This window comes from Elephantulus edwardii, unplaced genomic scaffold (assembly GCF_000299155.1).
Source record: "Elephantulus edwardii isolate Elephantulus edwardi_28Jun2011 unplaced genomic scaffold, EleEdw1.0 scaffold00044, whole genome shotgun sequence".
Taxonomy (NCBI): domain Eukaryota; kingdom Metazoa; phylum Chordata; class Mammalia; order Macroscelidea; family Macroscelididae; genus Elephantulus; species Elephantulus edwardii.
The window spans coordinates 12,603,836-12,622,650 of record NW_006399794.1 but is presented as its reverse complement, the minus strand read 5'-3'; the positions used below and the strand labels follow the sequence as shown (position 1 = coordinate 12,622,650).

The 18,815-nt window shown below is 37.4% G+C and overlaps 1 protein-coding gene across 1 annotated transcript in view; it reads left to right on the top strand.

The window, feature by feature from the left end:
• Positions 1-18,815, top strand: part of RRM1 (ribonucleotide reductase M1) — a 44,143-nt gene that overhangs the window by 14,731 nt on the left and 10,597 nt on the right. The window contains exons 8-15 of the mRNA XM_006885534.1: positions 1,128-1,269; positions 4,841-4,924; positions 6,414-6,575; positions 6,861-6,940; positions 7,737-7,938; positions 8,536-8,685; positions 9,060-9,281; positions 12,528-12,604. Coding sequence (XP_006885596.1) covers positions 1,128-1,269; positions 4,841-4,924; positions 6,414-6,575; positions 6,861-6,940; positions 7,737-7,938; positions 8,536-8,685; positions 9,060-9,281; positions 12,528-12,604 — 1,119 coding nt within the window. The remainder of the gene's footprint in view (positions 1-1,127; positions 1,270-4,840; positions 4,925-6,413; positions 6,576-6,860; positions 6,941-7,736; positions 7,939-8,535; positions 8,686-9,059; positions 9,282-12,527; positions 12,605-18,815) is intronic.

The following is an 18,815-nucleotide window of genomic DNA, read 5'->3' as shown; positions in this document are numbered from 1 at the left end:
GTCCAAAACTTAGTGTTTTCTGCTAATACCACACTTTAAAGGCATCCACTCTGCTTTATCCTTTCCAGTATGTTGTCCAACTATCTCTTGTTTATGAGCCTGTGGAAAATGCCATAGCTTGAGTCAGGCTTCAGTTGTGAAAGAAGCAGATGCAATGTGAAGTTGCATCAAGTCTGACTTCTGCTTCATAAAAGGGAACTGTCCCCATTAATAGTGCCATCCAAATAACTTTATTGTCAGACATGTCACCCACCATGCTCCTGTACCTATTTCTACTAATCATTGGGTCCAATGTTCATTGCAAGACTCACAAACTTGACTCACAATTTGAGGTTTATTAGGGAAATAGATTGGAGAGTAGGGGAGGCAAAGTATATCTCATGAGTTCAAGTTTAGTCTAGCAGTTCCAAGCCAGATTTACAATTCCACAAGTTTTACAAGATTTACAATTCCTCAGGTTTAGTTCAATAGCATAAATTCAAGAAGCCTCTGGTTTCTTCAGTTATTCAGCATACTTTATCTCAGAGCAGTTACAAGTCAGATTTTCCTTCAGTCATCCAGCAAATAAAACCTTTAACTGTGGTCTTTATTTCCAGGGTTCCTCTTGTTACACCTTGCCACAATCTCTCCACTGCCATCACTGCCCTCTTCCACAGTGTGGAAAGCATTTTCTTTTATTGGTCTCACAGTTATTGATGGTTTGTAAGACCATGTGTTTGCAGTTAAGGTAACTGGAGACCGTGCCTTCCCAACAGGGGCTAATACAATGGCTAGAAAAACCAACTTTCAAGGACACCCCATGTATATATAGGGAATTATATGAGAAAATGTGGTAATGGCATTTGTACAATCTGGTGAAAACATGAGCTATTATTTTACACTTCTGTAAGATTTTCTTTTAGACTTAAAATCTAGGGTAGACAAGTAGGTTTTTAAAAATAATAACATTTAAATATGTTTTAATTTGTCATAGGAAAAAAGATTTCTTTTCCTTCTGAAAACACTTAGAAACTTTGTAAATATATTTTTATATGCTCAATTTTATGTTTTTGGGTTGTATAATTGTTTTTGTTGTTCAGCTGGCTCTAGTTCCTTGCTTTAAGTTGTGCTTTCTTTACCACTTGTAGCTGTTTCCTTCTATGTATGAAAGATGACAGCATTGAAGGCATTTATGACACTCTTAAGCAGTGTGCACTGATTTCCAAGTCTGCTGGGGGAATTGGTGTTGCAGTGAGTTGTATTCGAGCAACGGGCAGCTACATTGCTGGGGTAAGCATCTGTTTATTACTGTAAAAATTGTGGTGCTCTGGTGATCTAGTGGTAAGAAGCTGTGCTGCAGTCTCAAAGGCATGCAGTTCAAATCCACCAGCTGTTCTTCAGGAGCTGTTCAGAAGGATGGGCAATTTCTTCCCATGTGATTATTTCCTCTGAAAACCCTCTGGAGTATGGATGGATTTCAACTCAACAACAATAGTCACAAAAACCAACAAGGGGAAATCCAAATCTATAAACAACCAGGTTTATGTCTGAAAGCATACCCACTGGGATTTGGAAGGCCCAAGTCTTTGCTGCTTATTAGTAAACTGTATGATTAGAGTAATTCATTTCACTTCATAGTCTAGATCTTTAGGATTCTTTTTAGCTCTGATTCTGGAGTTTCATTTATTTTAGAAATAATAAACCAAATCCACCACCATTGAGTTGATTCCTCAACTCCTAGCCATGGTTTCCTAGTCTATATATCTTTTCAGCAGGAGACTTGCCCATCTTTCTCCTTTGGAACAGCTGGTGAATTTGAAATGAACCAACTTTCTTTCGGTTAGTAGACCAGCCCTATATTTTACACACTATGCCACCAAGTCTCTGGTGTATATATAGCAGCTATACGGGAGCTCAGATTGTATAGTCAGTAGGGAGTTGTGCTGCTAGCCTAAAGGCCATGCTTCTTCGATCCACTGATTGCTCCTCAGGGAAAGAGGGGAACATCCTCTTGTGCAATTTACAGCTTTCTTATAAAACCTACTGGAGCTATGAATTGGTTCCGACTCTACAGCAATGAGTTTTTGGAAGAGATACATTACTGAGTGTTTGTCAGGGACCCCTCCAGAGTGCAAAAGAGCAACGGTGACAGTCTAGACTAAGGTGTGCCTGAATCAGGCCCCAGTTCACAGTTACTTGCTATGAATCAGAGAGCTGCACAAGACAAAGGGTGACAAAAGAAGAATTTATGCCTTTGAGTTGGCCTGTGCTGGAGAAGATTATAGAACATGGCGTGGACTGTCAAGAGAACAAATTGGCCTGTCCTGGAGAGGGTAAAACCAAGTTGCTTCTTGGAGGCAAGGGTTTTGAAGCTCCACCTCACGTACTCTGAGCATGTTGCCTGGAGGGACCAGTCCTTGGAGAAGGATATCATGCTTAGAAGGGTAGAGTGACGGCACATGGAGAGGGAGACCCTGGATGAGATGGACTAACAAAATAAGAGGGGTAATGGGGATAGATGAGTCGTGTCAGAGACAGTGAGACTGGCTCAGGGTAGGGCAGGGTTCAGAGCTATTGGGCATAGCATCTCTATGAGTTAGTCAAGTTCATGGCAGAAACAACTATATACTGAGTCCTACTATGCTTACTATGTACTGAATCTGTTACAGATGTAATGTTTTACATGAATCATTCATTTAACCTTTAAAAACTGCAGAAATACAAACTCATTGCTATCAAGTCAGAACTGACCCTTCTAGCAAGTTATGAGAGGATATAAATCACAGTAGAGGAGATTGTTCATCTTTCTCCCTTGGAGCAGTTGGTGGATTTGAACGGCCAGAGAGGCATAACATTTGTGTTAGCAGAGTACCTTCCTACAGACTCTACCACCAGCGCTCTCTTATTTAATCTTTACTATAACTTTATAAGAAAGATCCCATTTCAGATACATGTTGGGAACAGTGATCTTACAATGGCATTGTGATTATAGAGACTATTGCTTTCATTTTGCAAGTCAGGAATCTATGGTTTAGAAGGTTAAATTGCTTCCAGAGATCATTTAATATATGATTTAGAGCTAAGACTCCATCTCTAAACTTTAGCCCTTTTTAATGTAGACTTCACTCTTTGCTAGTTGATATTTCATCGAGTCAATACAGTGATTTTGGCTAAGATCTGGATTTAAATTCAATCTCCACTAACTAATAGTGTTGGTTAGAACAGATTATTGTGTACATCTGAGTTTTCTTGTTTGGGAAGTGAAGAAAATATCTCATCTCATAGGATAAAAAATTACCTTACATTTAGAGAGTCCAGAAAGAAATTATTCTATTATGTTATCTCTTAAAGGATTCTTTGTATATGTTATCAGGATTCCTGTTGGTACAGCAGTTAACCACAAAGTTGGCAGTTTGAGCCTGCCAGCTACTCCCTGGGAGAAAGATGAAGAAATTTGCTTTCATGAAGATTTACACCCTTGAAGCTATGGTGTTTTTACTCTGCCCTATAAGGTCGCTGAATCAGAACCTGCTAGGTGGTAGAATTTTTTGGGTCAGGGTGTATTTGTACAATGAATTATTATTCACTTTTTTAATTTAAAAGATTTACCTTGAAGTTAGGATTATTTATTTAAAGAGTTTGATAAGGATCTTGCAGTCTTTTTTTTTATATGATGTCATGATCTTTAATATGTCTAATAACTGCATTACTGAATTTTTTTTTACTTCCATTCATTCATTATTGCACTTTTCTCCCCGCCCCCAGTACACTCTTCTATTTGAAAAGTAAAAGAAAAATTCTTTCATTGTTTTACAATCCCTCCCCCCAGGTCCACTCCACTATGCAGCCTTCGTTCTGGACTCCTGTCGTGACAATAATACCTAATCATATAAACCTTTTAAACAGTTTTCTCCCTCATCTGTTTCAATGCAATCTTGCAGTGTTGAGAGAACTGATGATTCAGTGGCCGAATTCTTTCCTTTCCATGCAGGAGCTTGGAAGGAGCTTAGTAGGATTGATCCTAGCCAGAGTATCTCACGCACAGCCACTACCTGTCTTGTCATTGAAGACTTATACGATACAGTAATGCTGAACAGGTTTTAGGCTAAGATGGACTTGGAAGGAAGGACTACATCCGAAAATTAGTCAATGAAAATCGTGTGAATGCCAATGGTCTGCTTTGGACCAAAGATTGAGTAGTGTTTTATTTTGTTCACCATTAAGTCAGGATTGACTTGACGCTTAGTATTTTCTTGTTCTCGTTTTAGAATTTATTTTTGTTGGCTTTCTGCATTTGCCTTATTTATTTATTTTTTTTAAGTTATTTATTGCAAATAATTCTTAGTGTGCCTGATAAATGACCTTTCAAAAACTTTGGGGTTTAAATTTATTTACTCTTATTTGGGGCTCTCTTGTAACTGTAAAAATTCATTGTAAATTGTTAATTGCCACCAAGTCAGAACCAGCAAATAGCTGAACCACAACAATATTTTCAGAGACCATGAATCGCACGAGAGGAGATTGCCCGTTTTTCTCCCTCAGAGCAACTGGTAGATTCGAACTACTTGCCTTTGGGTTGGCTGCACGGCTCCTGACCCACTATAGATGCCATGAAAGAATTTTTAACACCCGTGGATTTATGTTAACTGTTGTATTTTTAAAAAATCAAGATAGAGAGGGATGAGCAGATAAAATTATAGATTGCTACCTAGAAATTGGGAATTCTAGTGGTTTAGTGGTAAGGAGCTCATGAGGTAAGGACAGAGTAATTTGTTTTGTATTGGGTCATTTTAGTCTCTTTTTTTTTTTGTTTAGTCCCTTCTGTCTGTCCAGATACTTGTATTATTGATCTCTGTTTTAGACTAATGGCAATTCCAATGGCCTTGTCCCGATGCTGAGAGTGTACAACAACACAGCTCGATATGTAGATCAAGGTGGGAACAAGGTATGTTCAAATCAGAACTGAAAATCTTTAGCCATGCATGCTTGCAGTGATAAAATTCAGTAGAATATAATTTCTAAATGCATACTTTGGAATTGGTGGGTTTTTTTACTTTTAAAATAATTTTATGAGATATTTATATATACTTCTGGTAATATAGTTTGATTACATTTGATTGACAGATATTTACATTTGTGTGTTCCCTACACCAGTCAAGATAAAGAACATTTCCATGACCCTAAAAAGTTTGCTAATATACCTTTGCGTTCAGTCTCTCCTCATCACTCTCACCCACACATACTGTATTCATGGCTTTAGGCAGTCTCTAGTTTTGCTTTTTTATTGGATAATTTGATTTGCAAGGAGTATCTAAAGTTGTAACGTTATCTTTTTTAAAATAAAAATAGGAAGTTTTCCTTGTTTCATTTTTTATTCTGAAAAGGATGATTAGTTACTATTTTTATATTTAATCTTGAATAGGAGTTAAAGTGTGTAGTCTTTTTTTAAAAAAAAGAAAACAAAATGGGTGAAGGGAAAAAGTATAAAATAAGGGGATGATCAGACAGTCTGAGTTTTGTAATGTTATAAAACAAAATGTGTATGAAAGATTGAATGAAAAACCAGTATGCTTTGTAAACATTTACTCAAATCACAATTTAAAAGAACAAAAACGAAACAAAGAACCCTCTCAGTTTTACACAAAGAAAAGTAAAATTGAGAGAAATTAGGTTGTCTATACAGTTTTGTCTTGGAGGAACTAAACCTAGTCATCCACCTTACATACTTTGGATGTGTTGCCAAGAAGGACCAGTTACCATGCTGGGAAAGGTAGAGGGTCAGAGAAAGAAAGAGGAAGACTCTCAACAGGATAGACTGACAATAGTGACTGTTCAGGGAGCTTGGACCTATCACGGATTGTGAGTACAGGGCAGTGCTTCAATCTGTTGTTCATAGTGTCACCGTGAATAGAAGTTGACTTGATAGCACCTGACAACAGCCGCCACTTCCATTGTTATCAGCAGACCAGTTTACAACTTAGGGCTTCCCTATATGGATATCTAGGGACACTAATTACCTTTTCGTTTATTAATTTCCTTATGATGGACTTAAAAAATCTGAGGGGAACGTCATAAAACAAATCACAATTTCCACCTTTAATAAAGAGCACAGCTTGTATTGTTAAAGTTAAAAAACGTTTTTGTTGGCCTTTACCTGCATTGCAAATAGTGTAAACTGAACTAGTCAAGGGGAGGCTTGATCTCAAGTGTGTCACTTTGGACATATTAAATTTTTTTGTTCAGCATTTTCTTTATGTCATTTGCTTTTCCTTACTGCTAGAATTATAAAAGTATTAATATTTAAAATTTTTTATACTACTTATTGTCATTTAATTAATTCGTGAAATTTAAAGGAAATATAGAAATACTTTGAAAAAGAAAAAGGTTTTCTTGTTTCATTTTTATTCTAAAGAGAATAATTTATTTATCATCAGCGACCTGGAGCATTTGCTATTTACTTGGAGCCATGGCATTTAGACATCTTTGAGTTCCTTGATTTAAAGAAGAACACGGGAAAGGAAGAACAGCGTGCCAGGGATCTATTTTTTGCCCTTTGGATTCCAGACCTCTTCATGAAACGAGTGGAGACCAATCAGGTGAGATTTAGATGCCCGTCAATAATAATGACCTGTAGATGAGCTTTCTCTTCTTCAGTCATCTTACAACGTATGTGATGTCATGGAGAACATCCTGAGCCAGTTAAGAGGTAACCATTCTCCTGTCTTACATTGATTTTTATAAAGCAGATGTTTTAAAATAACCTGAACTTATTTCTATAGCAATTCCTCAAAAGAGCCTATATCTTGCAGTGCATTTAAAGGACTAGAGTTGTTTATTTGAAATTTCATGAGTGTTAGTTTTACTGTTCTTCGCTTTTATAGGACTGGTCTTTGATGTGTCCAAATGAGTGTCCTGGTCTAGATGAAGTTTGGGGAGAGGAATTTGAGAAGCTGTATGAAAGGTATGAGAGAAAGACAAATATCTAAAAATGTTTAAAGTATGTATTTCTTTTACTTATGTAATTGAAGTTTCAACAATAATTTCACGAGACTGGTCACAAGTCAGGCTCTAGAAAATTTCAGAAACTTTTACGAGAGGTTATGATTAATAATTTCATTTTGATAAAAAAAAATTTAAAAAAATTTCATTTTGGTCAGTTTTGTGTTCTAATTTTTCACCAAAATTTTGATTCCTTTCTTTCTTAAAAACTTTGGACATGTTTTGATTTTGTTATTTGGTCCTTACAAAAAAAGAAGGCAAAAATCACTGCTGTTGTGTCAGGTTTTTGAGGCTGTAAATTTTAGAAGCAACTGATGGATTTGAACTGTTTGAGGTTAGTACTAGAGCATCCTATACAAGCATAACTTATTTTATTGTTATGCCTTATACAAATGCATCAAAGAACACATGAGACAAAAATAAGTCAAGCTGTGCTTTATATTGTATAAAGGAGATGTGGACACAACATTTTAATAGTTCAAAAAGTATTGATACTATTAGGAGATTTGGCTATTATTTCTTCCTTTTTATTAGAAAGGATAATGAGTTAGTGGGATTTGAATACATTTAAGAGTCTAAAACTACTTGATTTTTCTAAATGAGTTTAAGGAGACTGAAATTGACCCACCTTAGTTTTTCTTCCCCTAAGCAAAGCTTAATTTTAAAATATAATTGTATATTTTAGTGTCTTCAATTTGTCTACACTAAAGATTTTCTTAATGTGGGAATATTAAAACAGTGCTAGCTTTGCCTTTCAGTTATGAGAAAAAGGGTCGTGTTCGCAAAGTTGTGAAAGCTCAGCAGCTTTGGTATGCTATCATTGAGTCTCAGACAGAGACAGGTACCCCATACATGCTCTACAAAGATTCCTGTAATCGGAAGAGTAACCAGCAAAACCTGGGAACAATCAAATGCAGCAACCTATGCACAGAAGTAGTGGAGTATACCAGCAAAGATGAGGTAAATAGAAAATTTGTTCTGTAAAGTATTAAGAGGATGTTGAACAGTCATTTTTACTTTCACTTGAGATGAGTTTGAAGGGAGTTTCATAGTTTGTTGACTAGTGTGATTCAGAAACTGAATTTGATATTGTATATCGTAACTAAATAGCAGCATATGGGAAAGGAAGGTGGAGGGTAGATGAAGGAGAGGAAGACCTTCAATCAGATAGATTGACACAGTGACTATAGCAATGGGCTCTTGTGTGTCAGGAAGTATGAGGGTGGCACAGGAAAGAACAGGTTATGAGTCAGACTTGACGACACCTCAACAACCCTAGCTAATACCTGTCATGTTCAACAGTACACGTCTAGTTAATGAGATGAAAATGAATCTGAGCTCAATGTAATATATTCTTGTTCTTCCAATTTATTTCGTGGATATGTGTTAGGATTTATAAATGAAATGATGAAAGGAATGGAATGGATGAAAGGGAAAGGGAAGAGGATTTAACTTTTAATGTCAGGTAGTGTTAGAAGCCTGCAGAATGGTGTCCTTGAAAGAAGTGGGGAAAGAAATAAGAACTGTATGATTCTTAACCTTTTGTGTGTTTTATAGGTTGCAGTTTGTAATTTGGCTTCCCTGGCACTAAATATGTGTGTCACATCAGAACATACATATGACTTTATGAAGTTGAAAGAAGTCACCAAAGTTATTGTCCGTAACTTGAATAAAATTATTGATATAAATTACTACCCTGTTCCAGAGGTATGAATATATTACTTTTTTGTGTGTTTTTGAGTGAAGGTTTACAAATCATGCTGGTTTTTTATAAGATCTTTCATAAACATTTTGTTTTATAACATTACCTGCCATTGATTAATGCAGTTAATGAATTTGAATGTCTGTCATATTCCCTTTCACTCAGTTTATCTTGAGTAGATTTCTTGATTTTTTGTTAGTTATTGAAATTCAAGGTAGAAGCATCTGAAAATCATCATGTACATGGTCATCACTGGAATGGTGTAAAGACAACAGATATAGAGTTCCTTGGTGCTAAGTGGGTACTTTTTTTTTTTAAGTGGGTTCTTTTTATGTTCAGTAAGGTTTTTCTTTTCTTTTTTAAATCTGTTGACACAAAGGCATCCTTATCAAATAAACGCCATCGTCCCATTGGAATTGGGGTCCAAGGTCTAGCAGATGCTTTCATCCTGATGAGATATCCTTTTGAGAGTCCAGAGGCCCAGTTACTGAATAAACAAATATTTGAAACCATTTATTATGGAGCTTTGGAAGCCAGTTGTGAACTGGCTAAGGAGCTTGGCCCTTACGAAACCTATGAAGGCTCTCCAGTCAGCAGAGGAGTAAGTATATGGATGAAATTTCTTTTTACCATTGGGTAGCTTGTAGTGGTACCACCAGAATATGACAATGTCACAATCCCTGAAATCTATGTTACCACTGTATTTGGAAAAAGAATCTTTGCAGATGTAATTGAAGATTAAGATGAAATCAGTCATCTGTATTATCTTGGTGGTCCCTAAATCCAGTGACAGTTGTCTTTCAAAGAACACAACAAGGGGAAACAGACACTGCAGGGAAAAAAATCATTAAGTCCCACTCACTCCCATTCCCTTCACTTCTACTGCAGAGAAGGTTAGAATTAAGTGATCCAGATGTAATAATTTTTTTGAAAAAACTTATTTAGAAATATTCCCAAAATACACAGTTTAAAAAAAAAAAAAGATGCATAGCAATATACTGCCATCAATGTAAAGAATGAAAGGAATATACTTGTTTACCTATTTATAAATAGCTCTAATATAATTTAAAAATACAGAGGAAACTTGGTAATGGGGGAAATAGGTGAGAAATCATTTTCAACCAAATGAATATATTCTTTAATGTTATATTTCAATATCCCTAATCATGTCACAGCAAAAATCTGGCTTCTAGAACCATTTTTTTAATATATGTACAAGTTGAAGGCAAAAATGAAGAATAAAATTTTATCACCTCCAAAAAAAAAAGAGAAGAGGAGATGAAGGCAGTATGTCCACAGAGAGAGCCATAGAGTCTTAAGCCCAGGAAAACCAGCCGCAACTAGAAGTTAGGGGTAGTAAGGTACAGAATTTCCCCTAGAGCTTCTGGAGGAATTGTGATTCTCTCAACACCTTAAATTTTGGACATCTGGCCTTCAGAGCTTTGAGAGAATAAATTTCTGTTCCTGTAAGCTACAAAGTTTAGGGGACTTTATTATTATACCAGCCATGGGAAGCTAAAATAGGACTTTAGCCCTTTGGAATAGAAAGAACTAAATCTGTTCTGACTTAAATTGACCCTCCTTTGAGTTTCTGAGACTGTAACTTGGTAATAGGAAGAGACTGCCCATCTTTCTTCCGAGTTGTTACTCGTGGATTTGAACTGCGAGAAACAGTCTTTGGGTTAGCAGAGCAATTTGCTAATGGACTCCCCTGATTTCTTATTTGGTGGAAGATCTATTAACAAACTGCGTTACGCAGATGACACAACCCTGCTTGCTGAAACTGAGGAGGACCTCATGCACTTGCTGCGAAGGGTCAAGGACTGCAGCCTTCAGTATGGACTAAGGCTCAATGTCAAGAAGACAAAGATTCTCGCCACTGGACCAATTAGCAGCGCCAGGATGGATGATGAAGAGATTGAGAGTGTTCACAGCTTCAGTTTGCTCGGCTCCACAGTCAACACTCTTGGTACCAGCAGTCAGGAAATCAAAAAGCGTATCACGATGGGAAAGTCTACCATTAGGGACCTCTCAAAGGTACTCAGGAGCAACAGTGTCTCTCTGGAGACTAAGGTGCGCCTGATACAGGTCATGGTCTTTGCAATCGCTTGTTATGCATCAGAGAGTTGGACAATGACTAGGGAGGACAGAAGGAGAGTGGATGCTTTTGAGCTGTGGTGCTGGAGAAGGGTACTGAATGTACCCTGGACTGCCAGGAAAACAAACAGATTCATCTTGGAGAGGATTAAACCAAGCTACTTCTTGGAGGCAAGGATTCTGGGGCTTCGTCTGACATACTTTGGACATGTTGCCAGGAGGGATGGGTCCTTGGAGAGGGACATGCTTGGGAGGGTGGAGGGACAGCGCAGGAGGGGAAGACTCTCTATGAGATGGATTGATTCGGTGACTGGGGTAATCGGGATGGGTGTGTCAGAGGCGGTGCGGTTGGCGCAGGATAGAGCAGGGTTTAGGGCTGTTGTGCATAGGGTCGCTATGAGTCGGAAACGACTCGACGGCACATAACAACAACAACAACAAGGTATATTGTAGTTAGAATCACCTCATAGCTGATCCTTACACGGGTTTTCAGAGGCAGTAAATTACATGAGAAGAGATTGCCCATCTTCTGTGGAACAGCTTATGTATTTGAACCTTGTGCCTTTGTGTTAGCAGTGCAACTCCCTACCTCTAAGCTATCAACTCCCTGACCTCTTACTTAGAATTCTTCAAAATCAGTCTCACTGCCATTGAGTTGACTCCACTCAGTGAAATTTTAGGGCAGGCTAGAACTGCCTCATAGGGTTTTAGTCTTTACAGAGCAGATTGCTTCATCTTTCTCCCACAGAGGGGAAAATAATTGGCCTTTGGATTAGCACCCTAGTTCTTAACTCACTGTATCACCAGTTCCCCTTATTTCGAACTAGTCATTGCTAAAATGACTTAAGAGCAATGCTGCTGTCGGTGTTAGTTTTCTATTTTTAAGCCAGCATGCATATATTACCTCACAGTTTCCATAGGCCACAAGTCTAGGCCCAATTTGGTTGTATTCTCTTTCTGGGGTGTCACAGGCTGCAATAATTTTGGAAGACTGCATTGCCTTTAATACTCACTAACTTGTTTTCTTGCAGCTGTAGAATTCAAGACCAATAGGAGAGAGCTTCTTTTAGTTAAGGTCTAGTACCTCTTTAAAAACTCGCATCTGATTCAGTCAGGCCTACATAAAATAATCTACCTTTTTATTAACTAACTGATTTGGGACACTCGTTATATCTGCAGAGTTTGTTTTTCTATGCCATGGTTTTGACCAGTGTCATAGATACTTGTCAACACTTGAGATTATATGTATACAACATGTACATAAGGAGTTGGGCATTTGTGACACTTTCTTAAAAGTCTGTCTTCCATACTACCTTTATTATCAGTAGTATGGTTCTTTCACATAAATTGTTCTTTTTTGTTCTGACATGCCTGCTGATATTTAAGACATCTCATATGGGATTGTTTGAAAAGATGATTAGCTCAGTAAATAGTTCAAGGGAAGAACATAATAATGAAGAAAGGTGGAATTAAGTTAATGGTGAAATTAAATTAATGCTCTTGTAAAAGAGATTGTAGCTTAGCGGTAGGTTTTCATGAGTGATGTTGATCCTCACAGTTTGGTAGAGACCTTGCTTGTCTGATTCTGGTCAACATGACTACATGGAAGTCTGTCCAGGAAATTTCTGGACTTTGATTTCTTTATAAGTTCTACAATATTTGTTTAGGTGTCAGTTAATTTTTTATTGATTTACTTAAATTATCGTGAAATGACTTAACATAGTACATTTGGCTTCTTTATATTCTTTAGATACTTCAGTATGATATGTGGAACGTTACTCCTACAGACCTATGGGACTGGAAACTTCTCAAGGAGAAGATTGCAAAGTAAGTGAAGAGTTATAAAGTAGTTTTGAAGCTAGGAGATTTGGGGTTCTCATCCTCTTAACATTGCAAACTTTATAACATTTATATTACTGTTGTTGTCATGTGCGGTCTCATCAGAACTGACTCGTACCTGGCCCCCCAATGAATTTTTCAGAGGCTGAACAATGTACAGGAGGAGTTTGCTCATCTTTCCTATGTGCAGCAGCTGACAGATTTGTACCACCCACTTTTGGGTTGATGGTGCAGCTCCATAACTGCTAAGCCACCATAGCTCCCTGTATGAATATGAATTGATTTTATTTTAGGAATTTAACTGTGTTGATTTGTCTGTAGATAATTCTTTTTCTCATTAAAACTTTCATATTTCTAAGTATTTGTTTTAAAATAATTTTTTAAATTCTGATTTACTGCTTAACGTCATTGGGCTTTTGTTTGAATTAATTGTCATCGGAATTTTTTTTGAAGGTAGAAAAGTTTTTAAAAATTAAATCTTTGTAGGTCTTTTCAAGCTGATAAACAGTAGATTTAGGGGCAGCAGAACTTTGCTGAGCGAATAATTTTTTTATGTCACTAGGCAAAGTTTGCTAAGGAAACTGTTTAGAAGTGCTTTTTAAAAAAATTATCTGTGCCTTAAAATTGATTATTATTGAGATATTACATGTAGAAAATTTGTAATGTAGCAAGAGGAAAATAAAAATTATCCCAGTGCCATCTTAAAAAAAACCCTGTTTATATTTTGGTACCAGCCATATTTTAGACTTTTTCTGAGTGTATTTGTTTGTATTTTAATGCCAATTCTGTTTTTATAAAAATGAGTAATTTTATTTTTGTTATTTTTTTCTCAATACATAGATAACTTTTTCTTATTGTTTGACAGAAAAGTTACAAAGCATATTGGTTTTTCACTCAGTCATTCATTCTGTTTTATATTGTTCATATTGTTTTATAATATTATAAAACTGATAATATTTGATCTTTTACATTTTCTTTCTCTTTACTCAGCTTCATAAGTTTCTGTTATCTATTCTTTTTACTCCCTTCATCCTTTCCATTCTAGTAACCATTCAGGAATGAATCTGTAGCACCAGAGTTCCCTAACCTATTTTTACTTTTTATAATTGTCACTTGTCATTACTGTGGAGTCAGAACCAACTCACAGCTGACCCTCTAATGGATTTCACTAGTGGGTTTTCAGAGGCCGTAAGTGTCTCAGAAGGAGATTGCCCTCTTTCTCCTGCAGTGCAGCTGGTGGATTCAAACCACCAGAGAGCACACTGCTCTCGGGTTGTGTAACAACTTTCTATCCACTAGGCCACTAGGGCTCCCTGTTTTATAACAGTGGTCTTATAAAACATTTGTCCTTTTGTAGTTGACTTAGGTAGCATCATGTTCTCTGGATTCATTCATGTTATGAAGTAGTGTTCTGAAGATTCCTTATCATTCTTTAGTGTTATGTAAAGAAGCTTTGGTGACATAGTCATTAGGATGCTAACCAAAAGGCTGCTTTTCCAGTGGTTCAAATAAACCAGCTGGATTCAAATGAGCAGTCCCTTCCATTAAGATATGTAGCCGTAGAAATTGGATGGAGGGTCATGACGATTTAGAATTGTCTAACAGCAGTAGTGAATTGGTTTTTTTTAAAAATTTGGGTTTTTTTTGAGTGTTGCAGAGAACTCCATTGTGTGAATGTTTTCCTATATACATAACTTTTTAAAAAATTTTTTATTATTTCAATGAAAATTTATAGAGATTTTGGATTTCCATTCATTCATTATTGTACTTTTCTCCCTGCCTACCCCTCCCCTCCAGTTTGTTCTTCTCTTTGAAAAGTAAAAGAAAAATTCTTTCGTTGTTATATAATCCCTCCCCGCAAGTCCACTCTACTATGCAGCCTTCAATCCAGACTCCTGTCATGACAATAATACCGAATTGTATATACCTTTTAAGCAGTTCTCTCTCTCATCTGTTTCAATGCAGTATACATAATTTATCCCATCTTTTTCACTCTCTCCCTAACCCCGATGTCAGTCCTGTTTTACAACAGTGGCACTATGCAGTATTTGTCCTTTTGTGATTGAGATATTTCACTCAGCATAATGTCCTCCAGGGTCATACATTTTTAATAATATTTCATGAGTTCCTTGTTTTTCACTTCAGTGTAGTATTCCATTCTGTGACTATACCACAGCCTCTCTATCCATTCGTTTGTTGCTGGGCACTTAGGTTGTTTCCAAGTCTTTGCTATTGTGAACAAAGCCGCGATAAACATGGGTGTACATATATCTGCTTGAGTGGTGGTTATGGTTTCTTTGGAGTGTATTCCAAGTAGGGGAATTACTAGGTCAAATGTTATTTCTGTTTGCAACTTTTTGAGAATATACGTAACTTTTAAATTTCAAAAGTAGTTCACAAATATGTATTCATTGTTCTAAAGTTCAAATATAGAAATACAGTACAAAGTAAAATTTTTCCTGCCAACCACTTATCCCTAAAAGAAACAAAAAGCCAACATACTTCTTTTCTCAGAGATTATTGATGATGTATATCTTTCTAGACATTTTTTTTCGTACATTTACATAGGATAGATGTACATACATATGTTCTTGTTGTTATATACTGATGAGTAGCCTGCAACTCATAGCAGCCCTATGTACAATAGCTCTGAAACCTGACCTGTCTTAAGCCAGTCTCACTAACTCTGACACACTTATCCCCATTGCCCTAGTTACTGTATCAAATCATCTCATTCAGAGTCTTCCTCTCCTGCACTGTCCCTCCACCCTTTCAAGTATGATGTCCTTCTCTAAGGACCAGTCCCACCTGGCCATGTGCCCAAAGTATATGAAATGGAGCTTTAAAAGCCTAACCTCCGAGGAGAAACTTGGTTTCTCCAAGACAGACCTATTTGTTTTCTTGGTGATCCATGGTATGTTAAAGACTCTACTCCAGCACCACAACTCAAAGGCATTGAAGGAGGGAGTGCAAGCTGCTCTGAAGGACTTGGCAAAAAATAAGGCTCTAGGAATTGATGGAATACCAACTGACATATTTCAGCAAACAAATGCTGCTCTGGACATATTCACCAGGTTGTGCCAAGAAATCTGGAGGACAACCTACCTGGCCAATTGACTGGAAAGAGATCCATATTTATTCCCATTCTAAAAAAAAAAGGTGATGCAACAGTGTGGAAATTGTCGAACAATATCACTAATATCAAATGCAAGCAAAATCCTGCTGAAGATTATTCACAAACAACTGGAATAGTACATCAACAGAGAACTACCGGAAATATAAGCTGGGTTTAGAAAAAGTTGTGGCACTAGAGACATTATCGCCAATGTCAGATGGATCTTGGCAGAAAGCAAAGAGTACCAGAGGAATGTCAATCTGTGTTTCATTGACTACAGAAGCATTTGACTGCGTGGATCACAACAAATTGTGGCAACCTTGAGAATAGGAATCCCAGAACACTTGATCGTGCTCATGTGAAACCTGTACTCTGACTAGGAAGTGATCATCAGAACAGAGCAAAAAAAACACTGCATGTTTCAAAATCAGAAAAGGAGTGTGTCAGGGATGCATACTGCCTCCATAGCTTTTCAATCTATATGTAGAGGCAGGGCTTTATGAGGAGGAATGTGGCATCAGGATTGGAAGAAGACTCATCAACATCCTACAGGATGCAGATGACACAACATTGCTTGCTGAAAATGAGGAGGACCTGCAGTAGAAGGTCAAGGACTGTAGTCTTCAGTGTGGATTGAAGTTCAATATCAAGAAGACAAAGATTCTCACCACTGGGCCAGTTGGAAGCACCATGATAGATGGAGAACTCCACAGTCAACACTCTTAATACCAGCAGTCAGGATATCAAAATACAAATGGCACTGGGGAAAATCTGCTCTCAGGGACCTCTCCAGAGTACTGCGAAACAGCGATGTCATTTTAGAGACTTAAGGTGCGTCTCATCCAGGCTATGGTCTTTGCAGTTACTTGCTATGCATCAGAGAATGCTGGACAAAGACATTACACACACACACACACACACACACACACGCGCGCGCGCGTGCGTGCGTGCACATGTGTATGTATGTGTGTGTATACACACACACACATACATATACATATGTATGAGCAGATTATCTGGGAGGCTGGCTTATATGAGGAGAAATGTGGCATCATGATTGGAAGAAGACTCAACAGCAGTCTTCATTATGCAGATGACACAACCCTGCTTGCTGAAACTGAGGAGGATCTGAAGCATTTGCTGTAGAAGGTCAAGGACTACAACCTTCAATATGGATTGAAATTCAATGTCAAGAAGACAAAGATTCTTACCACTGGGCCAATTGGCAGCATCGTGATGGATGGTGAAGAGATTGAGATTGTGAACAGCGTCAGTTTGCTTGGCTCCACAATCAACACTCTTGGCACCAGCAGTCAGGAAATTAAAAGACATACTGTGTTGGGGAAATCTGCTGTTAGAGACCTCTTCAAAATACTGAAGAGCAATCATGTCAGTCTGAAGACTAAAGTGTGCCTGATACAGGCCATGGTCTTTGTAGTCACTTGTTTTGCATCAGCTGGACAGTGACTAGGGAGGATAGAAGGAGAATTGATGCTTTTGAGTTGTGGTGTTGAGGAGAGTATTGAATATATTAATCCTGGAGAGGGTTAAACCAGGCTACTCCTTGGAGGCAAGGATTCTGAAGCTTCGCCTGACATGCTTTGGACATGTTGCAAGGAGGGACCAGTCCTTGGAGAAGGATGTCATTCTTGGGAGGGTGGAGGCACAGAGCAGGAGAGGAAGACCCTCTGAGGTGGATTGATTCAGTGACTGCGGTAATCAGGGTGGGTGTGTCGGAGACAGTGCGATTGGCACAGGATAGAGCAGGGTTTAGGGCTGTGGTACATAGGGTCGCTATAAGTTGCAGGCGACTTGATGGCACATAACAAACAACAACATACGTGTATATGTATACACATGAATATATATACACAACAATCTTTGATTCTGGAACTTCCTATTTAGTGATATATTTTGGAAGTCTTTCTCTTAGAACATGTAGATCTACCTGATGTTTTTAAGAATTAAAGACAATTCCGTGATTTTGTTATATATGTATGCTTTCCCAAACATATTTCTTCTTTGATGTACTGAATTTTAAAAATATTGTTTCTTACCTTGATTTGTATGAAATATTTATGAAGGAGACAAATGATGTTGGTTTTTTACAGATGAAGAAATAAAGGCATGGTAATTTGTTTGCAGCCTCACTACTAGAAAGTGACAGAGTGTGTTTTATACAGACTTCATCAGCATGTAAGGCAGTTTGTAGACCATTTTTTGAGTCCCTAAGTATGTTACTGTTGTGTGCCATCAACCCACAACTCATAGCAATTCTGTGAACAACAGATAGGAACTTTGCCTTATTCTGTAGCTTCCTCCCCATCTCTGATATGCTTGAGCCCATCATAACAGTCTCTGTATTAATACATCTTGTTTGAAGACCTTTCTTTTTCTCTGACCGTCCACCTTTCCTATCATGATGTCTTTTTCTAAGGACTGACCCCTTCTGACAACTTATTGAAGTGTGGGAGACTAAATTTGACCATCTTGGTTTCTAAGGAACACACCCAAGTTGTACTTCCTCTAAGATATATCTGTTTGTTCTTTGGGCAGACCATGGATATTCAGTATTCTTTTCCAACACTGTAGTTCAAAAGCTTTGCTTTTTCTTCTTCTTTATTCGTTGTCCACTTTCAGATGCACAGGAAGTGATTGAAAAGACCATAAGTTATACAGCATATAGGAAAAATACAATCATTGTCCTTGAGAAAATTAAGTAAGGTAAGACATGTAGTACAGGTGCTTTTACTGTATATAAAGGTACAAGTTAAAGTGTACATAAAACTACATTTGTAAAAAAAACCAACAATAAAACAAAACTACATTTGGAGTGACCTCCTTGATCAGGAAAGGTGTTATTGAGAGAATATCTCATAGGATGACCTTTAAGATGAGCTCAGGAAATTTACTCTGTCAGAGTAAAGCACTTCCTTAAGTACTCTTGTTGACATTTAATAAGTGAAAAGGCTTATAAGAAGAGGTAATAGAAATCAGAAATAGATTTTTTTAAATTTTTATTAAATTTTATTAGTTTCAATGAACATTCACAGGGATTCTGGGCTTTCACTCCTTCATTGCCGC